This window comes from Ruditapes philippinarum, unplaced genomic scaffold (genome assembly GCF_026571515.1).
Source record: "Ruditapes philippinarum isolate M1 unplaced genomic scaffold, ASM2657151v2 ctg48_1_1_1_1, whole genome shotgun sequence".
NCBI classification, from domain to species: Eukaryota; Metazoa; Mollusca; class Bivalvia; order Venerida; family Veneridae; genus Ruditapes; species Ruditapes philippinarum.
This window is the reverse complement of record NW_026863368.1, coordinates 20,120-44,401: the sequence shown is the minus strand read 5'-3', so window position 1 is coordinate 44,401 and position 24,282 is coordinate 20,120. Positions and strand designations below refer to the sequence as shown.

General features: G+C 32.4%; 1 protein-coding gene across 1 annotated transcript in view; it reads right to left on the bottom strand.

Annotated features, from left to right (window-relative positions):
• Positions 1-21,761, bottom strand: part of LOC132721934 (uncharacterized) — a 59,887-nt gene extending 38,126 nt beyond the window's left edge. The window contains exon 1 of the mRNA XM_060706318.1: positions 21,260-21,761. Within this exon, the coding sequence (XP_060562301.1) occupies positions 21,260-21,761 (502 nt within the window). The remainder of the gene's footprint in view (positions 1-21,259) is intronic.
• Positions 21,762-24,282: the final 2,521 nt, after the last annotated feature.

Sequence of the window (24,282 nt, the reverse complement as noted above, 5' to 3'; positions counted from 1 at the left end):
AATTCAAACTCAATATTTTTACTGATTTTTAAGGCATTGATGTCATTTAAATTACTGTTTTTAAACGGCTTCCAAATGTCATTACGCTGTAAACGTTTTCTTTCCTTTTTAGGATTTGATGTATTGCACGTTAATGATTACATAATAGATCTTATCTATCATAGTACTAAATAACAATCAGTTTTTATTAATGTTCTGGACTGTTTCTGTTGTTTTGGGAAGGAATATAATAGAACAACTTTTTTTTATAATCAAGGTATATGAATAAATTAATTATCAGATCAGATCAGTGATCAAATTAAAATGTTACAGAAAATCAAAACTTTATTCATATAACCTATTTCATCAATCTGACTAGAATTCATATTTACTTATATCTTCCATATCAATCTGATGACCACGGTATATAATCCGAATTTCCCGAGAAAGCTATTTAAGCAATGCAATCAAACCAGTGTTTTACATACATGTATATAAAATTATGAATGACTTCTTTAGGTCATCTTTTAATATTATTTTATACCAAAATCTACAATTAACCTATCTTGATATTTGAATTTGTTCAGTTTGAGATAGACAATATTAATGAACAATAAGGCAAAATGCCTCATGATCGTATCAAGGCAGTTCAATATTATGAAACAAAATGTATGCATTTAATCTACATCATGTCTAACCGCCCACCAGCGTTCATTACAAACAACATGCTTTATTAACTTTGGTCGTTAACATGAATCTCTGAAAAACAAATATCAATCTTCTCCCATATAATCTTAGATATTAACAATCTCCTGTGAGGACAAATAACATATAACTAAATCGGAATTATTTCCCCCTACTTTTACATACATATTGAAAAACCTACAACTAAGTTCAAAAGTTGATCATATATTTTTAAATACGTAGTTTTTCATTGAATATTCTCGAAGTTGATATAAACTTTACGCACGGCTGCTGCCATTTTATGAAATAGTTTATTTTTCTGTATTGCTTATTTATAATAAATAAATTTGCTTTGTTATAAATTCGTTTACAGGTTATATGACCATAATTAAACGTTTATTTGTAATATAACCCATGCCGCAATATAGAGCTATTTAACCTGGAGAAAAAAACATTATAACTAATAATGTTTACTTATATGGAGTTTAAAAATTATCATACGAGTGACATATTTTAATTAGTGGCAACAACTCAATTAAGCTATGATTTTCACGTGAAAGTACAGTTATACTATACCGTTCGAAAGATTATTGATTTCTCTGAACAACAGTTTACATGTATTTTCCCACGATTTGCACGTGCAATTAAATATTTGCAGGTTATTTAAATGCACGGGCTTTTGTAAACTGGTTGTTTGGTAAATATGCGTCAGATATAAAAACGAATCCACATTTAATTTATGGAGAAAATGTCCTTCCATATTGGACGATTGCCAGGTAGGTGTCAATGTTAAGGGAAGGTAGATATAATATTAAGGATGATCCCCGCCCTGGACAGCCAAGTTTTGCGCTAAAAGACATCAGAACTGTCAAAGCCATAGTTGATGAAGATTCAAGATATACCGTGAAAGTGACATATCGGGCCTTAGTGCGTCATTTGTGTATTCCATCTTAAAGGAAAAGTCAAAGTTGGATCCCGCATTTGCTAACTTCTGCCAAGAAAAAGCCTCGGCCCTATTGACTAGGTTCAAAGATCGAGACCTTAGAAGCCATAGAGAAATTGTCACAGGAAATAAATATTTTTAGCCCGACAATAAACTCAGTTACAAAATGTGGGTAGGTGAAAACTGTGATCGCCCAGTTGCTAGTCGACGGAGCAGGAGCGTTTAGTTTGTTTGTTTGTTTGTTTGTTCCATTTTACGCCTTTTTCAACAGTATTTCAGTCATATAGGCGGGTAGTTTCCTAACCATCGTTCCTGGAGAGTTACACCAGTACTAGACTACCTTCCTCCGCGCTAAACTACCAAAGCATCTCCCGGGGATCGAACCCACGCCAGAGAGGTAACTGAATTAGAAGTCATCGACTCTAACCCCTCGACCACGGAGACGGTTATGCAGGAGCGTTTAAAGAGTTCAATTGTATGTATGCTATATTTTTTCACAACGATGGAATAGTGGTCCGTGTTGCCGTGTTGCTTGTTTATAATGTAAAACCCAATCTTCCGGTGTGCAGGATCAAATTACTTCATGACAATGCACCTGCGCACCGGTCAGCCTTGGTTGGCCAATGATAATAATGATAATGATCTCAGTAAAATAAAATTATATTAAAAATTTTCTTGACCAAATCTATGCCTTTCCAAAAAGGGTAGGGCTTTAACAAAAAAATACGTCAAAAGTTGTGCATATTGCTCTTTAAATGATACACATTTCTCTTTGTTTGACAACGAGTAAAATATAACAGCTTGTGTTCATGATTGAAATTTTTTCTAACATGCGAAACAAACACTTTCTATATAATTCATGCTTTTCAATGTTTTGAAGTCTTTTGTCCTGATTCTCGCCGCGTTACGTAATGCATTTTCTACATAACAGAAAAAACGTTTTCCTTGCTTACTGTACCAATACAAATGTGTCTTAACATTATTGTTTCTAATAGAATGATTTGTACTTGTAACTATATCTGTGAAGAAAACTACAAATATCCCTAGTTCTTTTGTTTATAATGTAAAAGAGTATTTAAATTATTTCCACCTTGTTACCACCAGTCAATTTATTGATTATAGATAATTGGCATTACCAAAAAACTACATCAGAATCAGTTAAATAAGAAGTTCATTTTGAATATGTAAAGCAATTTATATGCAATAAGTACCATTGCCTTGCTTGAAAAAAAAAATAGAAAAATAAATAACAACAAAAGATATAATTGTACGAAAGTTTATAATCATGCTTATGTGCATTTTTATTGCAAATATTTTATTCATGTATTAAATGCAGAGATCGGATGGTATAGGCAAAGATGTAAAAATTTAAAGCGAATCATTTAAACATTACTGGTATAAAAGAACAAATTGAAAGTTACAATTAAGAGTAAACACGTGAAGTTTTAATGCTATCGTTGTGCTTAAGACAGAATAATTAAAATTTATATTAATGATGAATAATAATAGCTTAATATAAACATTAAAAAGTGAGTGTTTGCAACGTCATTTCAATGGCTATTATCTACACGTACAGGTGTTCTCAGTTGCATTTCATGTACAGCAGTTTAGCCACTCTTGTATCTCATTGTAACTCCCTTTTGCTATCTTTCAAACTTCGAATATATTGAACAATTTTTACTATAAAATACATATAAATGCATAATAATAGTAATAACGTTTGAATTAAACCAATATCAAAATTGAAAGAATGTTAATAACAGAACCGTCAAACGCGTTCATCTAATTTAGTTAGAAAACTATGTTTCTACACAATATAACCGTTATCATGTAGCTCCTGGAATTTTAAAGGTCAAAGCTGTAGAAATATGATATGATATATAGACTACTTAGTGCGGTCAGGTTACCAAGGACTTCCTGCTGAATGATTTCATGCCAAAAGATGCCCTTTTTATCACCGTTATGAAACATATTTCAGAGAAGGAAATATATTACTTTTAAGAGATTGTACACAAATCATTAACTGACCTTTCGTTTTGCAAAACAATTGTCATCGATATTATGAAAGAAACATTTTGATGCACATATTTTTTATGTGCATTTATAAAAAATATTTCAGTCTGTGAAACATGTGAATATAACATATAAAAAGTCAGTTTGCTTTGAAGAAATATTGATTCTATGAAAAGTCAAGAAATTTAAACAATTAAGAAAAGTAAGCTACTTCATTAAGAACAGTCATGCAGCTGGCATGATCTCAATATCACAATTTTGATCAGTGGATATTTTTTATGTAGTTTGGTTAAATTCGTTGAATAAAATGTTTTCTTTCCGGTACCCAGTAATTTTATTTCAATTATATAATAAAAAATGCCCACGTTCGTATTTCAAAAATGTAATGGAATCAAGATATATTTTAGATATTTTAACTCTTAGAGTCCGCTTTATTGAATAATTGTAAACTGTACATATTAAACGAGACAAGGTGGGCGTCTAGACAAACATTAAAAAGGTGTATTTATCCTTTTTTGTTGTAAATGTCAATCAAGATAAATAACTGCTTTCCCTTTGCAGTATTTTAATGATTAATTCAAAGTTGTTTGATTTATATAAGAAAATATATTTAAAACATAGTACCTTGCAAAATTTCAACAACATTGTTTTGGAGAATTTGCCAGTATCTGAATGCATATACTTCAGAGATAAATTACAATTAATTATCGTTATTTTTGCATTTTAAAGAGAAAGGAAATGTTTGGACATGAACACAATTAAAATAATACAATCGGTAGCGCGTTTTAAAGGTAATTTTTTCGCCTATTGCACATAGAAGGACCGAAAGTGTGTGTTATTGTGCAATAAAATCACTGTTTGACGTTCTATATTTAGACATTTAATGAAATCATTATACACGTGACAAACTTAAATGCGACACACTGAAAATAAGTGCGGAAACAAATATCAGTACAGCAGCATTTATTTGTTGATGTCGTGTTAGAATCGAAATAATATATCCAAATCGGCGATTTTATCGCTTGATAAAATCACTGTTTGTCGTTTGGTTGCGCATTATAATATCACTCGGGCTACGCTTCGTGGTATAATTACTCGCATCCGAACTCAAAACAGTAATTTTATTGAGCAATAAAATCATGTTTAGTATATATTATTTCTTATTCGAAATAAATTTTATTTAAGAGAAAAGTTGTTAGTAATGGTACTGCAATTCCAATCTCATAAATACATACAAACGTTAACACCGTCGCAGGATCTGAAAGTAACTTGAGAATTGACAAGCGTTAATTGTGATTTACATCGGGGAAATATATGCTCACCATTTGTCTCTACAGTAAATGTCACAGACTAATATAAACTACATTCGTCGGCTAATCAACGGTCATTTGAAGTCATTCATCCGATAATAATCGATTCATTAAAATAACCTACCACCAAATAAAACGTCAGTCTAAACACGTCAAAAGGAATATTTTAAAGCGAGCTTCTGGTCCGTGTATTTATACTTTATTTTATGAGAGCCTATATGTATTCTAATACAATTGATTCACCATTTGAAAAAGTGTTTCAATGTCTTCAAATATTTTGGACATTTTTTCTTTATTCCAATTCTTTACTGCTATAAAATATACAAATAGATTTTGGCTACATTATATTTTATCATTTACAACATGTTTAAACCTTTGTATGCTGATGTATTCTTAAGCGCTGATTTCATTTCACAAATCTCCAATAAAGATGGTCTTTACATCCAATACCAAATGCATACATATGCAATATTTAATTACATTAATTAATTAATTATATTATTTAGGACTTCAAATTGTGTAAAATCTTTCATGTTGAAGTATTTTAAATATTTGTCAAACAAAATGACTTCTTGAACTTCATCAATTTAAATATGTAAATAAAAAACCCAAAGAAAACAACATTAGTAAATTGTAATTTTGCCAACTTGGAGTCTTCAGCGTCCTTTCAGTTTTCATTTTAGATATTTTAGTTGGACTAGAAAAGCATCAAATTAAACACAAAAGCCTGATTTTATTTTATAAATTTTATTGTAAATATATGATAATTGTCAATTTTTGCGACATCTTTGGCTAATAAAAAGGTTTGCATGATATTTAAAATGAATCTTTATATGTTGCAATAATACTTGCAAATATAGTACTATTAAAAACGATAAAGGGCTAATTAAGAAGAATGAAATAAAAATGAAAAGTAATTTTATATAGAAATATCTGGAAATAAGTAACCCATCGGAAGCATTAAAAACAGCAAAATTGCATGAAAATTGCAGACTCGGATTGATTAGTCTGTACACGAGGGATAAAGAAAAGTGCGCAACATCCCTCACGGCCCTAGCACCGGCTTGAGCGGAACTCAATTCTCAACACTTAAAAGTGCTGAACACAATGATCCCGAAGTAAAATATAATAACACTACATAATAGAGTTTTGTTTTATAATTTATTATTGTTACCCATTAAATTGAATTGGTTCTGAATAAATATCTTTAATGATGATAAGAATTTCCATGAAATATGACATCATTTCGTATTTCTTAAGATCAATGTGGGGTGTTATATTGTATCTGTAAAAAAAAAGTTTCATCGATGTATAATTTTAAATTCTGTTAATTGGATCATTGATAACAATAGTTCCAAAGTTGATGGTTGAATCTAATTGAAAATTATTGAAATATGCTTCAAATGTCGTAAAACGGACGGAGACCAAAGTGAACGCCTATCTCCTAAGATGTCTTAAGACCTATATATTCAATAAAATAATTTACCCGAAATTAAAATGTATTTAATACATGCATATATATCTATGAATAATACAAACATTTGATTTAATAATGCAGCACCAGCATGAAGGAATTTAACTACTTTTGTTTACACAGTTTTATTAACTACAAAAACATCATAAATATATTAAGCTTACAGATTACCTTGCACAACCATTATAAGTGGTTGTATTTTTTGACAATTATGGTAAAGCGCGTTCATTTATAACATATAACAAGCCGTTTTAATGGAAAACAACTATTGGTGATTACTTTAAAATTTAGAAATCAATTTGATTTACATGGTTTAAAAGCCAGTACTCCAGAAAAGCACAGCTACCATGAACAACTTAGCTCGAACTACAAAATGTATATGCCCTGAAACAAAATTATTTTTGTGTTGATTTTGAAGACATGCTTGCAATGACGACGTAATTTTAAGAAATTAATTACAGCATTAAGAACAATAGAAGCTTAAGAGGTTGCATATTGTTTTGATAATTGCCAAGAACTTCGCGTATACTGAAGAGTACAGTGGTGTTACATTCTAATGTAACTTTTACTTAATCTCTGTGCAAACTGGTGATGAGTGTTTTGTACAAATCATGTCAAATTACAAACAAAGACAAAACGATTATTTGAATTAACAATATGACCAAAGCACATTTTTACGATTTCTATTACATTTTGAAATATGTAGATCATACTTTATGTAAGTATGACAATGACTATGCTGACAAAAAAATAACAATAACATTAACAGTTTCTTGTTATCATAATATTTAACACATTTCCATTTATTTTTATTGATGTTTTCTCAACGACTTTTCTCTATAGCTAGTCAGCGAGTACCTTCAAAGATATATTTTATATGCCCATAACTTGGATTTTGTAGTAATTCATCTTTTATATTGATTAAACAGACATACTCCTCCTACCAGCAAATTAGTTGTGTGCATTTTTTAAATCTAAATATCGTTGTATCTTTTCTGTAAACATCGAAAATGATTTGATCATAATCAGATAAATATTGCAACTTTATTAGCTTACTAATAATGTAAGTCTCCCTCAACGTTTACATATCTAAGAATTCGAATCGGGGCATTTGTGTACGTTTTGAAGAAATACTTTATTTCGTTCGTTATCAAATCAATTTACTGTTAAAACTTAATAGTGCTTTATGGCTTCAATTTATGTTGTATTTTGCACTATTGCTTCAATACCTAACGAGTCAGTTATAACCGCACATAGATAACATCGATAGACCAGACAATTATTTTATATTTGTCTTTGACATTTAAAATAGAAGAAAAGAAATCACAACCATAAATCTATTGTTATGATTCTAAAAAATAATGTTGCAAGAGACACATTGTACTTTCGTACAACAATAGGGAACGAAAATAATTTTACTACATCGATTCAACACTAAGTTTTTTGTAAATGTAGTTTCTATAATCTATAACTGTTTCCTTAGATGTAGTCTTCTTCCTGCAATTAGTACTTTGTATATTTCTAATTGAGACTTTCTGGTTTACCTTATTTAAAGGTGTGGAACTAACTTCATCAGTAAGAAAACTGCGGAAAGATTTGGCAAACTTGCAACTTAATTAATATTTCAAGCCAAATGAACGTGCTTTACCAACTTAATTTGATATTATGAAGAACATTTCAGGTATAAGTTACCCGAACTCAATGTCTATCTAGAGCATGCTCGTTGATTGGCTCATTTTGGGGGTTTACTTACTCTGACGACTGGGAAAAAGATAACGATAGAAAAGCCATATTCAGATGCTCGTACATTGGTTATTTTTATCTGGAGTTTAATATTTTGACGACAGGGAATACGGCAAGCCTCGTTACCTTCCAATGGGTCCCTCGGGACTGATATATTTCGGTCCGAACCGCAACATATGACAGATATTATTAGTCTAACACTCCTCGTTAGTCTGTCTACGGCCATAAATTCATACGCATCACAACTCCAAACCGGTGTTATATATCCGATCAACACCACTCAGACTGAAATTGTTTTTTACTAAACCTTATGAATTAATATTGGAATGCAACGCATAGGATAAATCACCACTGTACACAAAGTGATAATGGTGACAGGCAGTTTGTTTCTTCCTGGTGTGCCAAACCTTTTTATAAAGATCACCGACCTCAGTTCAAAGAATAATTTTTATTCAATTGCTGGCCTATCAAAGATAGAAAAGATAATTGTTTACTTTTTAGTTCTAAAAATAAATCTTGTTTAATCGCTGGCCTTTTTAAGGAGAGAAAAGGGGTAATTGTTTTCTATTGTTGTTTTTGTGAAATTGTGTGTTTTTCTATGGATTTTTTCCTAAGGATTGTCTTGCACGTAAGTAAATTGTTTTCGTCCACTAATTTAAAATACGTGAGTTTAAATATGTCCTTCCTTTAATTAAATCGTAGAAATATTCAAAGCGTTGGTCCAGATCTTGAACCAATCAATTTGTTACTTGATATTTTTATCACTAGAAATAATTAAAGTTATTATTATTAATATTAAATATATCTATTATTCCCGTTTGCTCAAAGTCTATGTTCGAGATATTAAGTTATAATCTGGACATTATATTTTTTGTATATATATATATATATATTTTTATTAATTTGTGTAATGTAATAATACCTCTACCCACGGGGGAGGAAGTGTTACACGAAGGATGGAGTTCTTATGATAACTTGTTCAGGAGTTCTGGTGATAACTGTCACGGAGTTCGTCGGAAAACATCTGTATATACTACAAAACACTCGTTAAAAATGGTTATTTTCATCTTTCCAAAAGGAGTTTTAGGTGCTAAATTAAACTTCAATAATTAAGCTTGTCTTACATCGTGTCAAAAACTAATTCACATGCCATTTTTAATCGCATCTTGCTATAAATCTGGTAGTTTTCAGTAAAATTTCCAAATTACTTGCCATTTCACACGTATTGACCTGTTTATTTCTGGTCTTCATCCTTGCTATACATAATTACCTAATTATAATGCAAAATTGCAAACATAAAGCACCGGCTAACAGATTTATACCCGATTTTTCAAATGTTCCGGAGTTCTTGTGATAACTCTTAAGATGTCACAGAGTTCTTATGATAACTTTTGTTATTGCCAGTGTGTTTCTTGCGCTAAATCACGACACGTTTTAGCGTTTTTTGTTATTCAATGAGATTGTAAATCATTATGAAATGTAGTTCGCTCATCCTTTGCGCAAACAATAGGATATATAATGTTGGTTTTGAGTGAATTTTAGTTCAAGAGATATTATTTCTTACCCCTGTATCTTTTTCATGGTATTTTTTTGTTTGACGCAGATTTCGTAGACTGGAAAAAGGATTTATGTACTGGTTTCCTAGCAGTTTCCGGCCCCTAGCAGTTTTCTGTCCCTTTATCATTTTCATCCAGACTTACAATCTATTTTTTCTCAGTTAAGCATCTATATTACGGCATCAATCAGAGAAACATTTGTTTTCTATGTAAAACAGCAGTTATAATAGTACTAAGTACAGCGATTAATATGTTTCAAAGTTTTGTCTGTTGTTTTAAGTTACATTAGAGAATTTGCGACACTTACAAGCAACACCTGGAGAATTCTTGTTTGAATGCCCATGCACAATAACTGAAATCCCATTCTAGGTAAATCTGGAACCTGGAGGGACAGTTCAAATTTTTTCGAGAGATCGGTAGTTAGAGCCCGCCGCAGTTGAGTTTTTATCATGTATCGTACTTTTTTAAGACATAGGTGTGGAAATTATCCTGGTTATATACTTATTTATTATGGTATAAAATGATACAAATTACTTAGCCATTAGGTAAGGGAAGCATGCCTATATATTGTCTGCTGAAGAAAGGTGGTTGCTTAAAACATGTGGAACTGAGAACAACGTGTACGTTTTGAGACATTTTTGTTTTGTGGTGTAAGCCATTATACTGCTGAATATCAGTGGCCGCTGGTTCAATCTTTACTGTAACTGATATCCTATCACCTATTTATCCTTTGCAGACACTTAAAACCAACGTTTTGTCCGCATTTTTGTGCAAAGGATGAGCGTACTGCATTTCATTATGATTTACAATCTCATTGAATGATAAAAAAAAGTCAAAACGTGCCGTGATTTAGCGCAAGAAACACACTGGCAATAACATAAGTTATCATAAGAACTCTGTGACATCTTTAGATTTATCACAAGAACTCCGTGACATTTGAAAAACCGGGTATAAATCTGTTAGCCGGGGCTAAATGTTGGCAATTTTGCATTATAATTAGGTAATTATGTATGGCAAGGATGAAGACCAGAAATAAACCGGTCAATACTTGTGAATTGGCAAGTAATTTGGAAATTTTACTCAAAACTACCAGATTTGAAGCAAGAGTCGATTAAAATGGCCTGTGAATTAGTTTTTGACACATAATGCAAGATGTTAGACAAGCTTAATCATTAAAGTTTAATTTAACACCTAAACTTATTTTTGAACGATGTAAATAACCATTTTTAACGAGTGTTTTTGTAGTATATACAGATGTTTTCCGACGAACTCCGTGACAGTTATCACAAGAACTCCTGAACAAGTTATCATAAGAACTCCATCCTTCGTGTAACACTTCCTCCCCCGTGCTACCGGTTTCACAATATTGTCAGGAGGATAATATAAATATTAATAGAGGTAGAGGTATTATTTAATATCATGAATTAAGCATTAAACTACACAAATAAGAGGTAGAGGTATTTTAAAATTACATAAATTTAGCGGTAGAGGTATAACTTACATATTTTGATGTTAATTTCAGACTTTTAATAACACGAGATATTTGGTATTTTTATCTCTGGATATGACTTACAGAAAAAAAAGTTTTATGACGTCATTAAGACATCAACAAGGTTAGATAGGTTTATAGAATGCGGGACATCCGAAATTTAATACCTTAAAATATCTTTATTTTTCAACATGATTCTAGTTTTTGATGTCCTATATAAAATTATGAATGACTTCTGAGCTCACCTTTTAATATGATTTTTTACCAAAATCTACAATTAACTATCTTGATATTTAAATTTGTTCATTGATAGCAATATTAATGAATAATAAGATTAAATGTCACACATTTATAGCAAGACAGTTCAATATTGTGAATGACATTAAGAACAATAAAATGTATCCATTTCATCTACATTATGTCTACCCGCCTACCAGCGTTCATTACATACATTATGCTATATTAAGTTTAATCGTTAACATGAATCTCTAAAAATACAAATATACAAGTAACGACCTTTTGAAATTTTACAATCAGATGTTAAATTAATAAATAAAAATATCAATATGCACAAATTGTCATTATTTATTCAATTGTTTATATTTATAAAAACAATAGGGCCATGATGGCCCTAAAGTCGCTCACCTGTATATAGGCCCCCGGAGCGGGGCCAGTTTAAACCCCAGGGCTTTTATTTGAACAAACTTGGTTGACACCCATTAGAAGATGTTTCATGCTAAACATCTAAGGTCTAGCTTGTTGGGTTTTTTAAAAGAAGATTTTTTCAAGTTTTTTTCTTTACACATATAGTTAAAAACAATGACACACCTGAGGCAGAGCCAGTTTTGACCCAAGGGCTTTTATTTGAACAATCTTTGTAGACACTTACTAGACAATGTTTCATGCTTAATATTTGAACTCTAGCTATTCAGGTTTTTTCAAAGAGGATTTTTAAGTTTTTGCTATACACATATAAGGAAAATCAATGTCCCCTGGGACGGGGCCAATTTTGACCCCTGGGCTTTTATTTGAAAAAATTTGTAGACACTCACTAGAAGATGCTTCGTGCTTAATATCTAAACTCTAGCTATTTGAGTTTTTTCAAAGAAGATTTTGTAAGTTTTTGTCATACAAATATAAGGAAAATGAATGACCCCCGGGGCGGGGCCAATTTTGACCCCAGGGCTTTTATTTGAACAAACTTGGAAGACACTCACTAGAAGATGTTTCATGCTTAGTATCTAAACTCTAGCTATTTGTTGGGGTTTTTTTTTCAAAAAAGATCTTTTAAGTTTTTGTTATAAATATATAAGGAAAATGAATGACCCCTGGGGCGGGGCCAATTTAGACCCCAGGGCTCTTATTTGAACGAACTTGGTAGACATCCATTAGAACATGTTTCATGCTAAATATCTTAGCTCTAGCTCTTTGCATTCTTTAAAAGAATTTTTTTTAAGTTTTTACTATATGCATAAAGGGAAAATCAATGACCCCCTGGGACGGGGCCAATTTTGACCCCAGGGCTTTTATTTGAACAAACTTGGTAGACACTCATTAGAAGATGTTTCATGCTAAATATCTTAGCTCTAGCTTTTTGGGTTCTTTAAAAGAAGATTTTTTAAGTTTTTACTATATGCATATAGGGAAAATAAATGACCCCCTGGGGCGGGGCCAATTTTGACCCCAGGGCTTTTATTTGAACAAACTTGGTAGACACTCACTAGAAGATGTTTCATGCCAAATATCTAAGCTCTAGCTCTTTTGGTTTTTTAGAAGAAGATATTTAAAGTTTTTTCTTTTGGTTGCCATGGCAACCAGAGTTCTGCATGGAATGGAATTCTTTGAACAACTTTGTTAAGGCTTCACACAAGGAACATCCCTGTGAAGTTTCATTATGATCTGCGGAGATGTCGTTTTTAAAGTGTGAACGGACAACGGACGACGTACGACGGACGAAGAGTGATCCTAATAGCTCACCATGAGCATATGCTCAGGTGACCTAACAATACTACAACGAAGTTCAAAAGATCAACTCGTCCTATGGTCAAGTCATAACCTTTTTGGTTCACTCGTCCTCTACGTTTGATCATTTCGACGTGAACGAGTCAACTCGTCCCATCGTAGGTCAACTTGTCACTATTTAATTTATAACTTATTCCACCTAATGAGTATTTATTAGGTCAATTCAAGTGGTACAATAGAAAACAAATAATAAAACAAAATGTAAATTTAATCTTCTAAAGTGGTGGCCGTTTTCATTTTTTTTCAATCTTACATATTTTATTTGCCATGCATCTTAACTGACTTTAAAAATCGCATGTACATATCATTGATATAATGTTATATATTACAAATAATTATTAATATTTATACATTCTGCTTTGTTGCTAAATAAACACAATAATTCTTTGACAAAACGTTTTAAAGCATAATTTTGATGATATCATTCCACTTAATGAAAAAAAACATACACAGACGTGATTATCTCAAAGTTATCAAAGAACATATACGTACGGAACAAAAATAGGTATACATGTATCATTTTCAGGAATATTTCTTTTGTTTGATTTTAATAATGAAGGGCGACTTACCAAGCAACTATATTTGACAAAATTAATGGACTTTCCTGTAATCAAGGATATATAAAAGTTCCGTGCATTATTTCAGGCACTAACGGGCACCTGGGTAGAACCACCGACGTTCCGTAAACTAGCTGGATAGCTTCCTCACATGAAAGAGTCCAAAGTCCTTGTCGGAATTCAAACCCACAGCGGTGAGGAGAAAGTGGTTGAAGTGAGAGACCTAAACCACTCGGCGGCCTAGGTCGCCCCTATATAAAAGAAAGTCATCAAAATAATATACCTGCTTAGATCTATATACAGACATCTTTGTACCTCTATCAGGTGTCTAGTTTTCTAGTAACCAGCTTCCTGCATGTCTTTACTTAAATTAAAGTGGGATATTCTGATACGAAATCATCTAATTGAAATTACATTTTGATTTTTCAAGTTTATTTAAGATGAAATTTATACTCCAAAAAAGCATCACATTTTGAGTATGTATAGTATATGAGAACATAATAGGGAAAAGATTTACTGATATAATTATTTTTCCTAAAATGCATCATGGATAGATCGTTGAAATAAGAATGAATCATCTGAATGAACATCGAAATTTAAAATAGATAATCACTGACAATGAGTCACAGCGTCTTCCTGCCATCCTGTTGCTATGAATAAATGTTGCTAAATTGTTTACTTTTAAAGGATAGAAAAGTTAATTGTTTATCTTTTTCTAGGGATTGTCTTGCATATAAACAAATTGTTTTTCTTCATTGTATTTAAGTTATTTACAACGACATTAATTAGAAATGCATGATTTCAAATACGTCCTTTGTTGTTGTTTAATTTTAGAATTTCCGAAGCGTGTATCCAAATCTGATTAATCCGCAACTTACCTATTTTTGTTCCTTAAGTTTTATGTTTTTATTCTTGAAAACCGTTTAAATTACCATGAAGAATATACCGCAAAACTACTAGGTTACAATTCGGACATTTGAATAAAGAAATATTTTAAATCATATAAGTTTTACATTTTTTATAATATACAAATGTTGCAAGTAAAAACTCGCATTGTGATTTTTTAATCTTATTATGTCAAAACTTACCGATGAAAACATGCAGCCATTAGTGTATGATACTGTTAGTGATGACTATTCAAAATCAAACACAACTTGTTATGTTAACAATCTATACCCTCAAACATCCAAACATCAGTACAATATCCTTTAAATGTTTTTATCGACGGAATCCTAGGTGTGGGAGAGGGATGATGCAGAAGTGTTGAAAGCGGTGTGTCTTGGAAGGTTGTATACATCCCCCCCACCGTCAGTACAAAAATAACATTGTCGGTGAATCTTTCACACGAATTTATATGTTCAGGGATTTAAAGAAATGACAGGTAGAAACATGAATTATATCATAATATTTCAATCATTAGTTTTTCCACAATTAAATACCTTATTTGTCAATGCAGAAATAAAGGAATTTAAGGAATGAGTAACAAAAAGTAAAAAGTATTAGTACGTTTAAAGTTTCAGTGTACCAATGCAAATGTGTCTAAACATTATAGATTGTAAAAGAATGATTTTTACTTACAACTATATCAATCAAAAGCAAATGTAAATAACATCAGTTATTCTGTCTAAAATGTGGTACATAAGACTTGCGTTCATTGACTGTCGCCTATCCTTGTTGATCTTGTTTATCATATTATATATAAGTTATGTAACTTTATTCGTTGTACAAATCCTATGAAGTCAAATAACGCAACTTTATCTTCGTGTAAAGTGTGTTGTATCCAACCAGTTCTGCAATGAAAACAAAACAGTTATGCAAATGTCTATGGTCTCAATATAAAAACGTTGGATCATCAAGAAAAATTTTAATCATGTTTAATTCTTGAAGTCCGCTTTCGTTTACTTATTAAAACTAAAACTGTACATATTAAACCAATATGGTGGGCGACTAGACAAAAGTTTAGAAGGAGTATATATTTCTTCCTTGTTCTAGACGTCAATCAGAGAAAATTACTGCTTTATCTATTACAAAGACATTCAAAAGTGTTACAAAATAAAGATTACTGTATTTTAATTATTAATTCAAAAACTAGTGTTTGTTTATTTGTATAGACGATATTTAAAGTAAGGATCTTATTGGAAGACAGACATATGAAAACTAAGCCACCGTCCCTTTCCAACTAACTGATGTCATATGAAAATATGGTTGGAAATCAAAAAATATCTAAATATTCATTTAAAACGTTCATCATTTTAATTCATATCGTATATATTTTAAAAAGAAGAAATGTTTCAATTTGTATGAAGATTACATTCCAAATTAAACGTACGATTAAGCATTTGGGCTTTCTTGACAGTATGTACACCATCTTAAAACTTTAGACTAGCTGTTGATTCTTAGCAATGAAATGAGCATCGAAACACGGAGCGATGAGTATAAATCACATTTTCTCGTGTTTTGGTGCCTTTTCTCTTTTGAATTATAGGCAAAAAAAAAAACATGTTCTCTTTCGTCACACTCAGAAACCCCATACAAAAGTAACCAATGTACAAGCATCTTAATATGACTTTTCTGTGATTATCCTCTGTCGTCACAATAAGTAAAACCCAAGAAAAAAAACATTTAATCAACAAGCATTCTACGCCCTCTCGCACAAATAAGAAAGCCTCGTGATTCGATGCCCTTTCTATTAATTTAACAGAGCAACAGATAAGCTTTAAAAGTGAATTGGGTATTACTCCATCATTTCCTTTGTAATTGGGTATTGGCTCCATTTAATTGGGTATTCCAAAACTAGATACCCTATGATTTCAATATCAATTGGGTATTCAATTATGAAGATATGAATTTTATGGTTTCAATATCAATAAAATTTAAACTGTTTTAAAAAGAAAATAGGATTAACAATTTACTAGAACTTTTCACAATTGTTTTATTTTTTATATAAAATGCTCATGTTATATTTCATAATATTTTTAACAAGTTCGTTTTCTGACTGATTTTTGATTATTTACGATTGTTATGTTTCAAATCATACCTTTTTGTACGACGCCATATTGCTTTGATACAGATGGGGCCTACTTATTAACGGTCTCCGCAAAATCAACGGTCTCTGCCCGTCTGTAAAGACTGTCGACCTGAGTAGACAAATCGACAGTGTCATGCTTTATTGATATGACTAAGTCGGTCTTTGGAGACCGTGACCCTCGAAGACCGGAGACCGTTGATTAGTAAGCATTTATTCGGGAATATTGATTATTCGGATAGCATGCATATCGATATAACTTGTCCAAAACTAGGAGCGTACGACAGATTAATTTTGCGGTGATGAAAATGACAATACGCACGGGTTTTTAAGTCAATTGCGTATTTTATTTTTTTATGGGTTTTGATACGCATTCTTAAAAAATCAATTGTGTATTTTATAAAATTAATTGAATAAATACGCAAATACGCACGTTATCTGTTGCTCTGATTGAAGTTTTAAGTATATTTGTCAAACAATATGATAATAAATCGTTTCCGTGTTCTTTTTAATAAACAGTTGCAAGTGGAAAATCTTTTTTGGACCGAAATTAATCGGTAAGAATAATACTATTGTGACAACTATTAAATCAACATACCCATCAAAATTATCTTGATATAAAGCAATGTAACTAAATAACCAAATGGTCAACGTCATGTTTGTGAAATAAAAAGTTATTAAAATGGATAATGCCAATTGAGGGGAATAACGAGGCCGCTATGCTTTGCCTTGTTTTGTTGCTCTTTAAGCGTTCAATATCAGGTCAAACAGAATAAAATAAATAAATTGGTCAAATATTATACATGTACTGCTTTTAAGTAGGGTGTTTACATTAAGCGAGGACTTTTATTCAAGTAATTTAAGTCCGTGTAGCGTACCCAATAAGCTTCAGATATTTGAGACTAATTATTTCCCTAATTATCATTATGATCAATTTAATTTATAATATTAATAATTGTCATAAAGATAAAAAAATTCATTCGGTTTACATTTCATTCCGCTGAATATGCATAACAAAATAGCAAAAAAAAACTATTTTGAAGTCATAACACATTCTACATATACTTGTTTGTAACTTAAATATCTTCATTTTACTGGTTTACTTAATATCCATTATAATCCAATTCAATGAACATTTGTGAAAATAAAATCTTTAACCCTGTAATATATTGATCCGTTGTTAATTAGCCTTATGATTCATTGTTAAATAGGATAAAATCATATAGTTTTTTTTTCTGTCAACATCGAAGATGTTTTAGTCATAAGAGGAAGATGATTACAACCATACTTATTAAACTATTTTTGTCACAAGCATTAACAATTCGATTAAAAAAAAGGGATATTTTGTAATTTATCAATGACAAATTCTAATAAATCAAAACAAAAATACATTATCATTAAAATTTATTGGTGGAATAATTGCCTGACAGTCGACGATATCGAATTCATGAAAAAAAAATTGAAACATGCAAAGGAAAATAATAGTGCTGGGGAATAGACCAAGCCACTTTGTTATTGATTGTATAATCATTATTAAACCATCATTTATCACTGTTTTTCATTCACAAGTCATTGTTTATCATTCAGTTCATCATACATAAATCAACACATCAATTTCAAGTTCGACTCGTACATAACAAGTCCAATGGGAGATTGAATGACCAATCGCCGAATTAATGATTACTGCTAGATCTAACTGTTGGGGTTCAATCACAAACAGTATTTAACACAATGTTTTATATCTTTCTTTAACTTAAATTGAATTATTTTTAGTTAATAAAACACTGCGTCGAAAAATTCTGCCAATGAGTACGCAGTGCTCACGCCAAATTTAATTTTTCGCCGCTGTCAGGCTTTTAGTTATTCCGTCAATTGGATATACGTTTGCATTATTAGTCAAAAATGTTTCGATAGCACCTTGAATTGTGTTTAAAAATATATCATTTCCAATATAAGACAAATGTACACCATCATCAGAAAATAATGCTGGCATTTTATCTTGAAAATCTGGATGTTTTATACACTTATGACCAAGCTGGGCTAGAAAATATATCAATGCTCTATTTATTCTTTTCCGATTTTCATCCATAGCTTTATTATTTTCGGAGTACCTCCAGACAAAACGAGATAATATAGAGGACCAAACAATACAGGCCCTAGGCAAAATTCTCATTATCTGAGAAATAACTTCTTTAAAATGGTGTCTTAAAACACCACATGGTTCTAGACCTATATCATTGCCACCAAAGTGTAAAACAATAAAACTTGGTGGTGGCAAACAAAAAGACATTGAGTAAATAATATTGTAAAGTTGCCTATAATGTAAGCCCGGATGGCCAGCCCAAAATACAGTAACACCGCGTCGCTGAAGACCAAGGTGACGTCCCATCGGCCTCGTTTAAGCATGTGCCTCTGCTCTCTTAATGATTGAAGACCCTACGATCCAAATATTTTGACAAGGCTGGCCAACGTTATCTCAAAATAAAATTATTATGGAATTATCTTATCTAACCTAATGTATCTCTTATAAGCCTTGGATTTCGAAGACCACCTACCCATTTGCATTATAATATCGTCAGAGATATTTAATTGAGAAGCTGTGGTAGCCGCGCCAATACGAAATGAATGGCTTTTTATATTTGAGTCAATGTTGATGAAATTTAAACATTTGCGAAGCATGAAACGGAACTGATATTTAGTCATTGGTTGCCCACTGAAATGGCAAAATAGAGGACCGTCTATTTGAGGGCGTAAAGTAATGTAATGGCGAAGTAGTCTATAGGGACATATCTCAGGGTAATGTTATATACAAAATGTCAGTGTTACCGACGACCCAAACTGATCGGTTTTGGAAAATCGTATCGTTAAAAAACATTCGTTCTCCGAAAATCTAAGGTCTCCCAGTTGAACAACTCTATTGGTGTCTGATTTCTTTGTGTCAACGGCTATTTCGCCTACCCGCAGAAAACCAAAAAATGCACAAAGGCCGTTATGTATACAATTTGATTCATAGTTTGAATATGCAACTTTCTGTAAAGCCATTGGGATGCGAAGAAGCACCTGTAACGTTATTGGAACGCGCAAATCCTTTTTTGATCGGATGCGTCGCATTCCACATAACATCTTTTTTACTATAAATGATTGTGTATTATCCGGCATATCATTCATCTTTAAGAAAAACGAAATGCCGGATAAATAGGAGTTAACTGTAGCAAATGCGAACTTTTTGAGTGAGAGATAACCTATAAAATTAACCATATGATCCACCGGTGGGGGCCACACATCCGGTAGTTCATGCAAACAGCGAAAGTTCTTGAATGCATTTATAGCTTGGTTATAAATTTGTTTCGTTTTTTCCGAAACCGAGGAATTGAGTAAAACTGCTATTTCATCGGCAAGTACGTCATGAAGTCCCTCGGGATTGGTGTTGGGTGAACTTCCGCTTCCGGTGCTAACATACGGAACGTCTTCCACTGCATTCGTGAAATTGAGTCAACAATGTTATTGTTTACACCACTGATATGTACAGCATTTAATTGGAAATCAAATTTCAGAGACCATAACACTATTTGTCTAACAAGTGCCATTACTCTATTAGATTTCGAAGATTTTGAATTAAGTATATGTACTACTGCCATATTGTCGCAGCTAAACTGAATACGCATAGATCGAAAATGTTCGGACCATAAAAAACAAGCCAATGCTATTGGTATTATTTCCAAAAAGGTAATATCTTTAAGAATATCTGTATCTTTCCATTGTTGAGGCCATTGCATAAAAGCCCAACGACCATTAAAATAAATACCACAGCCCAAATTTGACTGCCCTGCGCTGTCAGTAAACAACTGTTTGTCTGAATTCGATTTCCATTCAGTGTCTAACATTACCGAAGTGCCATTATAATTAGTCAAGAAAGTTTTCCACATATTTAAATCGCTTTTTAGACCATTTGACAAGCGGATTTTGTGGTACGGCTTTTTTGCTTGAGACATAGCTGAGTAAAGCCGGCGGATAAATGCACGTGCTGAGGGCATTGCTTTTGCGCAAAAGGCCAATGACCCAGTCAATGATTGTAATTGTTGCAACGTTATTTTTCGTAATAACAATGCATCATTAATTTGATGTAATAAATTCATAACTTTGTCCCGAGGTACGCGTATTTCCATTGAAATTGAATCAAGCTCTAAACCAAGGTAAAGTAAGCATGTCACGGGGCCGACAGTTTTATCACAAGCGATTGGTACACCAAATTCAGTACACATTGATTCGAACTTTAACATGCTCAATTTACATTTATCAGAATTTGTAACAGACATGAAAATAAAATCATCATCAGATAATGATCTATATCATTGTAACCAGTTCGGCGTTTTATTTCGCAATTTAGAAAAGATGAAATTTTTTCGAAAGTAGAACAGCTAATAGAACAGCCTATTGGCATGCATTTGTCAATATAATATTGACCATCCAGCATGATTCCTAACAGGTCAAAATCTCCAGGATAGCATGGTAAAATTCTGAAAGCACTTTTCAAATCCATTTTTTCCATTAATGTACCTTTACCTAGCCTTTTTATCATTTTTACAGCATTATCAAAATCCGAATATTTGACAGATGTTAACATTGGGTCAATATAGTCATTAACACTATCGCTTGCAGGATGTGACATGTGTGTAATTAACCTAAATCCGCCGGATTTCTTTGGAACTAGCCCGATCGGGGAACATCTAAGATTTGATATAGGTCTTGTGGCGTCGGGGCCCGACATACGCCCAGCATCTATCTCGTCATAAATTTTTTGTTTTGCAATGTCAATATTATCAATGACTGACTTTAAATTTTTGCTGTCCCTATAAATTCTTGGACCTGCATAACCAAGAGGGAAACCATGCTGAAAACCGTGAATTAGAAATTTTGCATCATTTGCGTTTGTATATTTTTCCAGAAATGGTGAAATTTTATCCATTATTATTGGCGTTTTACCTTTGGCCCATAAATTGGGGTCGAAAGGCAGACTGAGAATATGACGGGGGAATTGGTCTAAAACCCCTAGGCCTTTAGAATGTATTTACATGCCGGGTTTGAAACACATTATTTGTTCCGCTAAGCGGCACATTTGTGCTGCCAAGCGGAACAAAGCGCGGTCGAGGAACAAATTGTGCCCCTGACGCACTGCTATTAAATCTCATCGACTTCTGAGCGTTTACACAAGTATTGGATGGATGAGGTAATTTGCATACAATACAGGTGTGCCTTTACTGACAAAACATCTTATAACATCCGCCTTTGAAATTGTAATCATAACAAGCACCTGCAGAGGCATTTCTGTTTACCTCGTCACTAGTGGAAGGGTTATCGCCTAGCAACCCGCATGTAAAATAGATAAATACAGAATCCCTAAAGAAAGCCCAGCACGGCAAAATTGAAAATGTTGCAGGCTCGGTTTGATTGAGCCTGTTCATGGACGGTACTGGAAAGTGCAAGTTACCGTCCACGCCCACTAGCACCGGCTTAAGCAGAATTCAACATTTAAACATGAAATAGTAAAATTTTGAATTTAGAAACATCCGCAGATGTGTTCACACAGCGGTTATCATGGAACCTTCAATGTAAGCCACAAATGACCATCAATATTGGACCACAGACGACTAGAGTTAATAGACATGCGAAGGCGAAATTGAATATCATATTGGTAACACTTCTGGAATTTATTAGATGCGGAAGCACCTCGAACAATTGCCATGTATTTCAAAAGTTCCGCTGCTCTTAATGGGTGTTTTTTAATGTAAACTAAAATGAAGTTTACAAAAGCATCAGTCCAAGAATCAATATTATCAATTTGTTTTAGTTTTTTTTATTAGATTTTAATACAAACTTATTATTTATGAAAGAAATTTGCATGTCATCTTGTGAACTGGCATATGGAAATTTTGTGTGCAACAATTGTGCAAGATCGACATACTGATTATTCCATATTTTTTCCTGTAACGCATCTGAAATATGAATATCCAGGTCATGAGTAGGTATTACCAAAATAGGGTCACACTCACCTTGGATATTGGAGGTTTCAGAAGGAGACAGCCTTTGAGAAACCGGGATTGCCGGCTACCTGACAGCCTGTGGGTAAATTGCCATTACCATGCTCAGTATCAGTAGGAACATGTGCTTCCGCATTGACAGCCACATTTTGTTCAGCTGTTGGTGTTGCTTTGCAAGTTTGTTTTCTTGGCCGCGCCGATTGACCTCTTGCCAATTACCTTGAGGAATGGCGTGGAAACGAAACGGGGTTTCCCTGTCTGTTAGATTTCGCCTTTTCCTTAGGCATCCTAGGAAATATAATTTAATAGTGAATACAGTGTTTAATGATAAATTCACTGATATAAAGAGTAGAACTTTGTTTCACTTTATACAGTTACTGTTCTATCCGATGTCACCTTCTCCCACGGCCACACCTCGTGGTATGATTATAATTTATTTACTATACTATATTTATCCGGATATTATAAATCAAATATCAATTTTGTACATGAAATTTAATTATCTAATAATTGTGACAAATTTACTTATCTGATAAAGCTGTTGTTTGGTAAATATTCCTCCTTTTTGGATACGATTCAACTTCGATTCACATAAAAAAGAGACTGGACCATGTGCTCCGGAATATATGAAGTAGACGACTGATGACGTAAGCGCTAGCATTAACTGTGACCTTTCAACTAATGTCCGGAATATATGACGTAGACGACTGATGACGTAAGCGCTAGCATTAACTGTGACCTTTCAACTAAAGGGGAGACATAATCTGAGCTGCGTGTAATAAGACCTTACGACTTATCTCCCTTATAATAAAGGAATTGTCTAGATAAACTGCATTATCACATTAACACGGATAATGCTTATTATCTACGTTTTACGGAAATCACTTGATTCCTTTTTTATTGAATGAATCATCTATCAAAGTAGAAAATAAGAAAAGCAGAGAGTGAATTTGTGAAAGGTTATTTTAAATAGTATTTTGTGTTATGTTAATGTAACTTACAGTATTTTATGCTTAATTGTGACATGTCAAATGCACTGATGTATATGGAGGCTGCATGCTTGACTCTGTCCATTATTTAAGCCACGATGAAGAACCAATCCTCTGCATAATCGCTGAATCTTTTACATAACAAAATATTCAAATTAATAGTTTCCAACAAAAAAAAAGTCCCATAAAATGTTTGAAATTCAAAACCAATTTTATTTGATAACAAGGCAAAAGGATAATTTGTCTTATCGTCTACTAAATATGTTATGTCAATTACATTGATGAAGGACTAATAATATAAAACATGTATTCGTTTTAAAACATTTTGGCAACTTCACTTCAAATAGTTTATGTTCGTATCGTAGACTTTATATAAAGCGATTCACTGGCATGATGCTATTTCAATTCTACATGAAATGAAAATTACCAAGAACGCTATAAAAAATGCTTTAAAAACAAT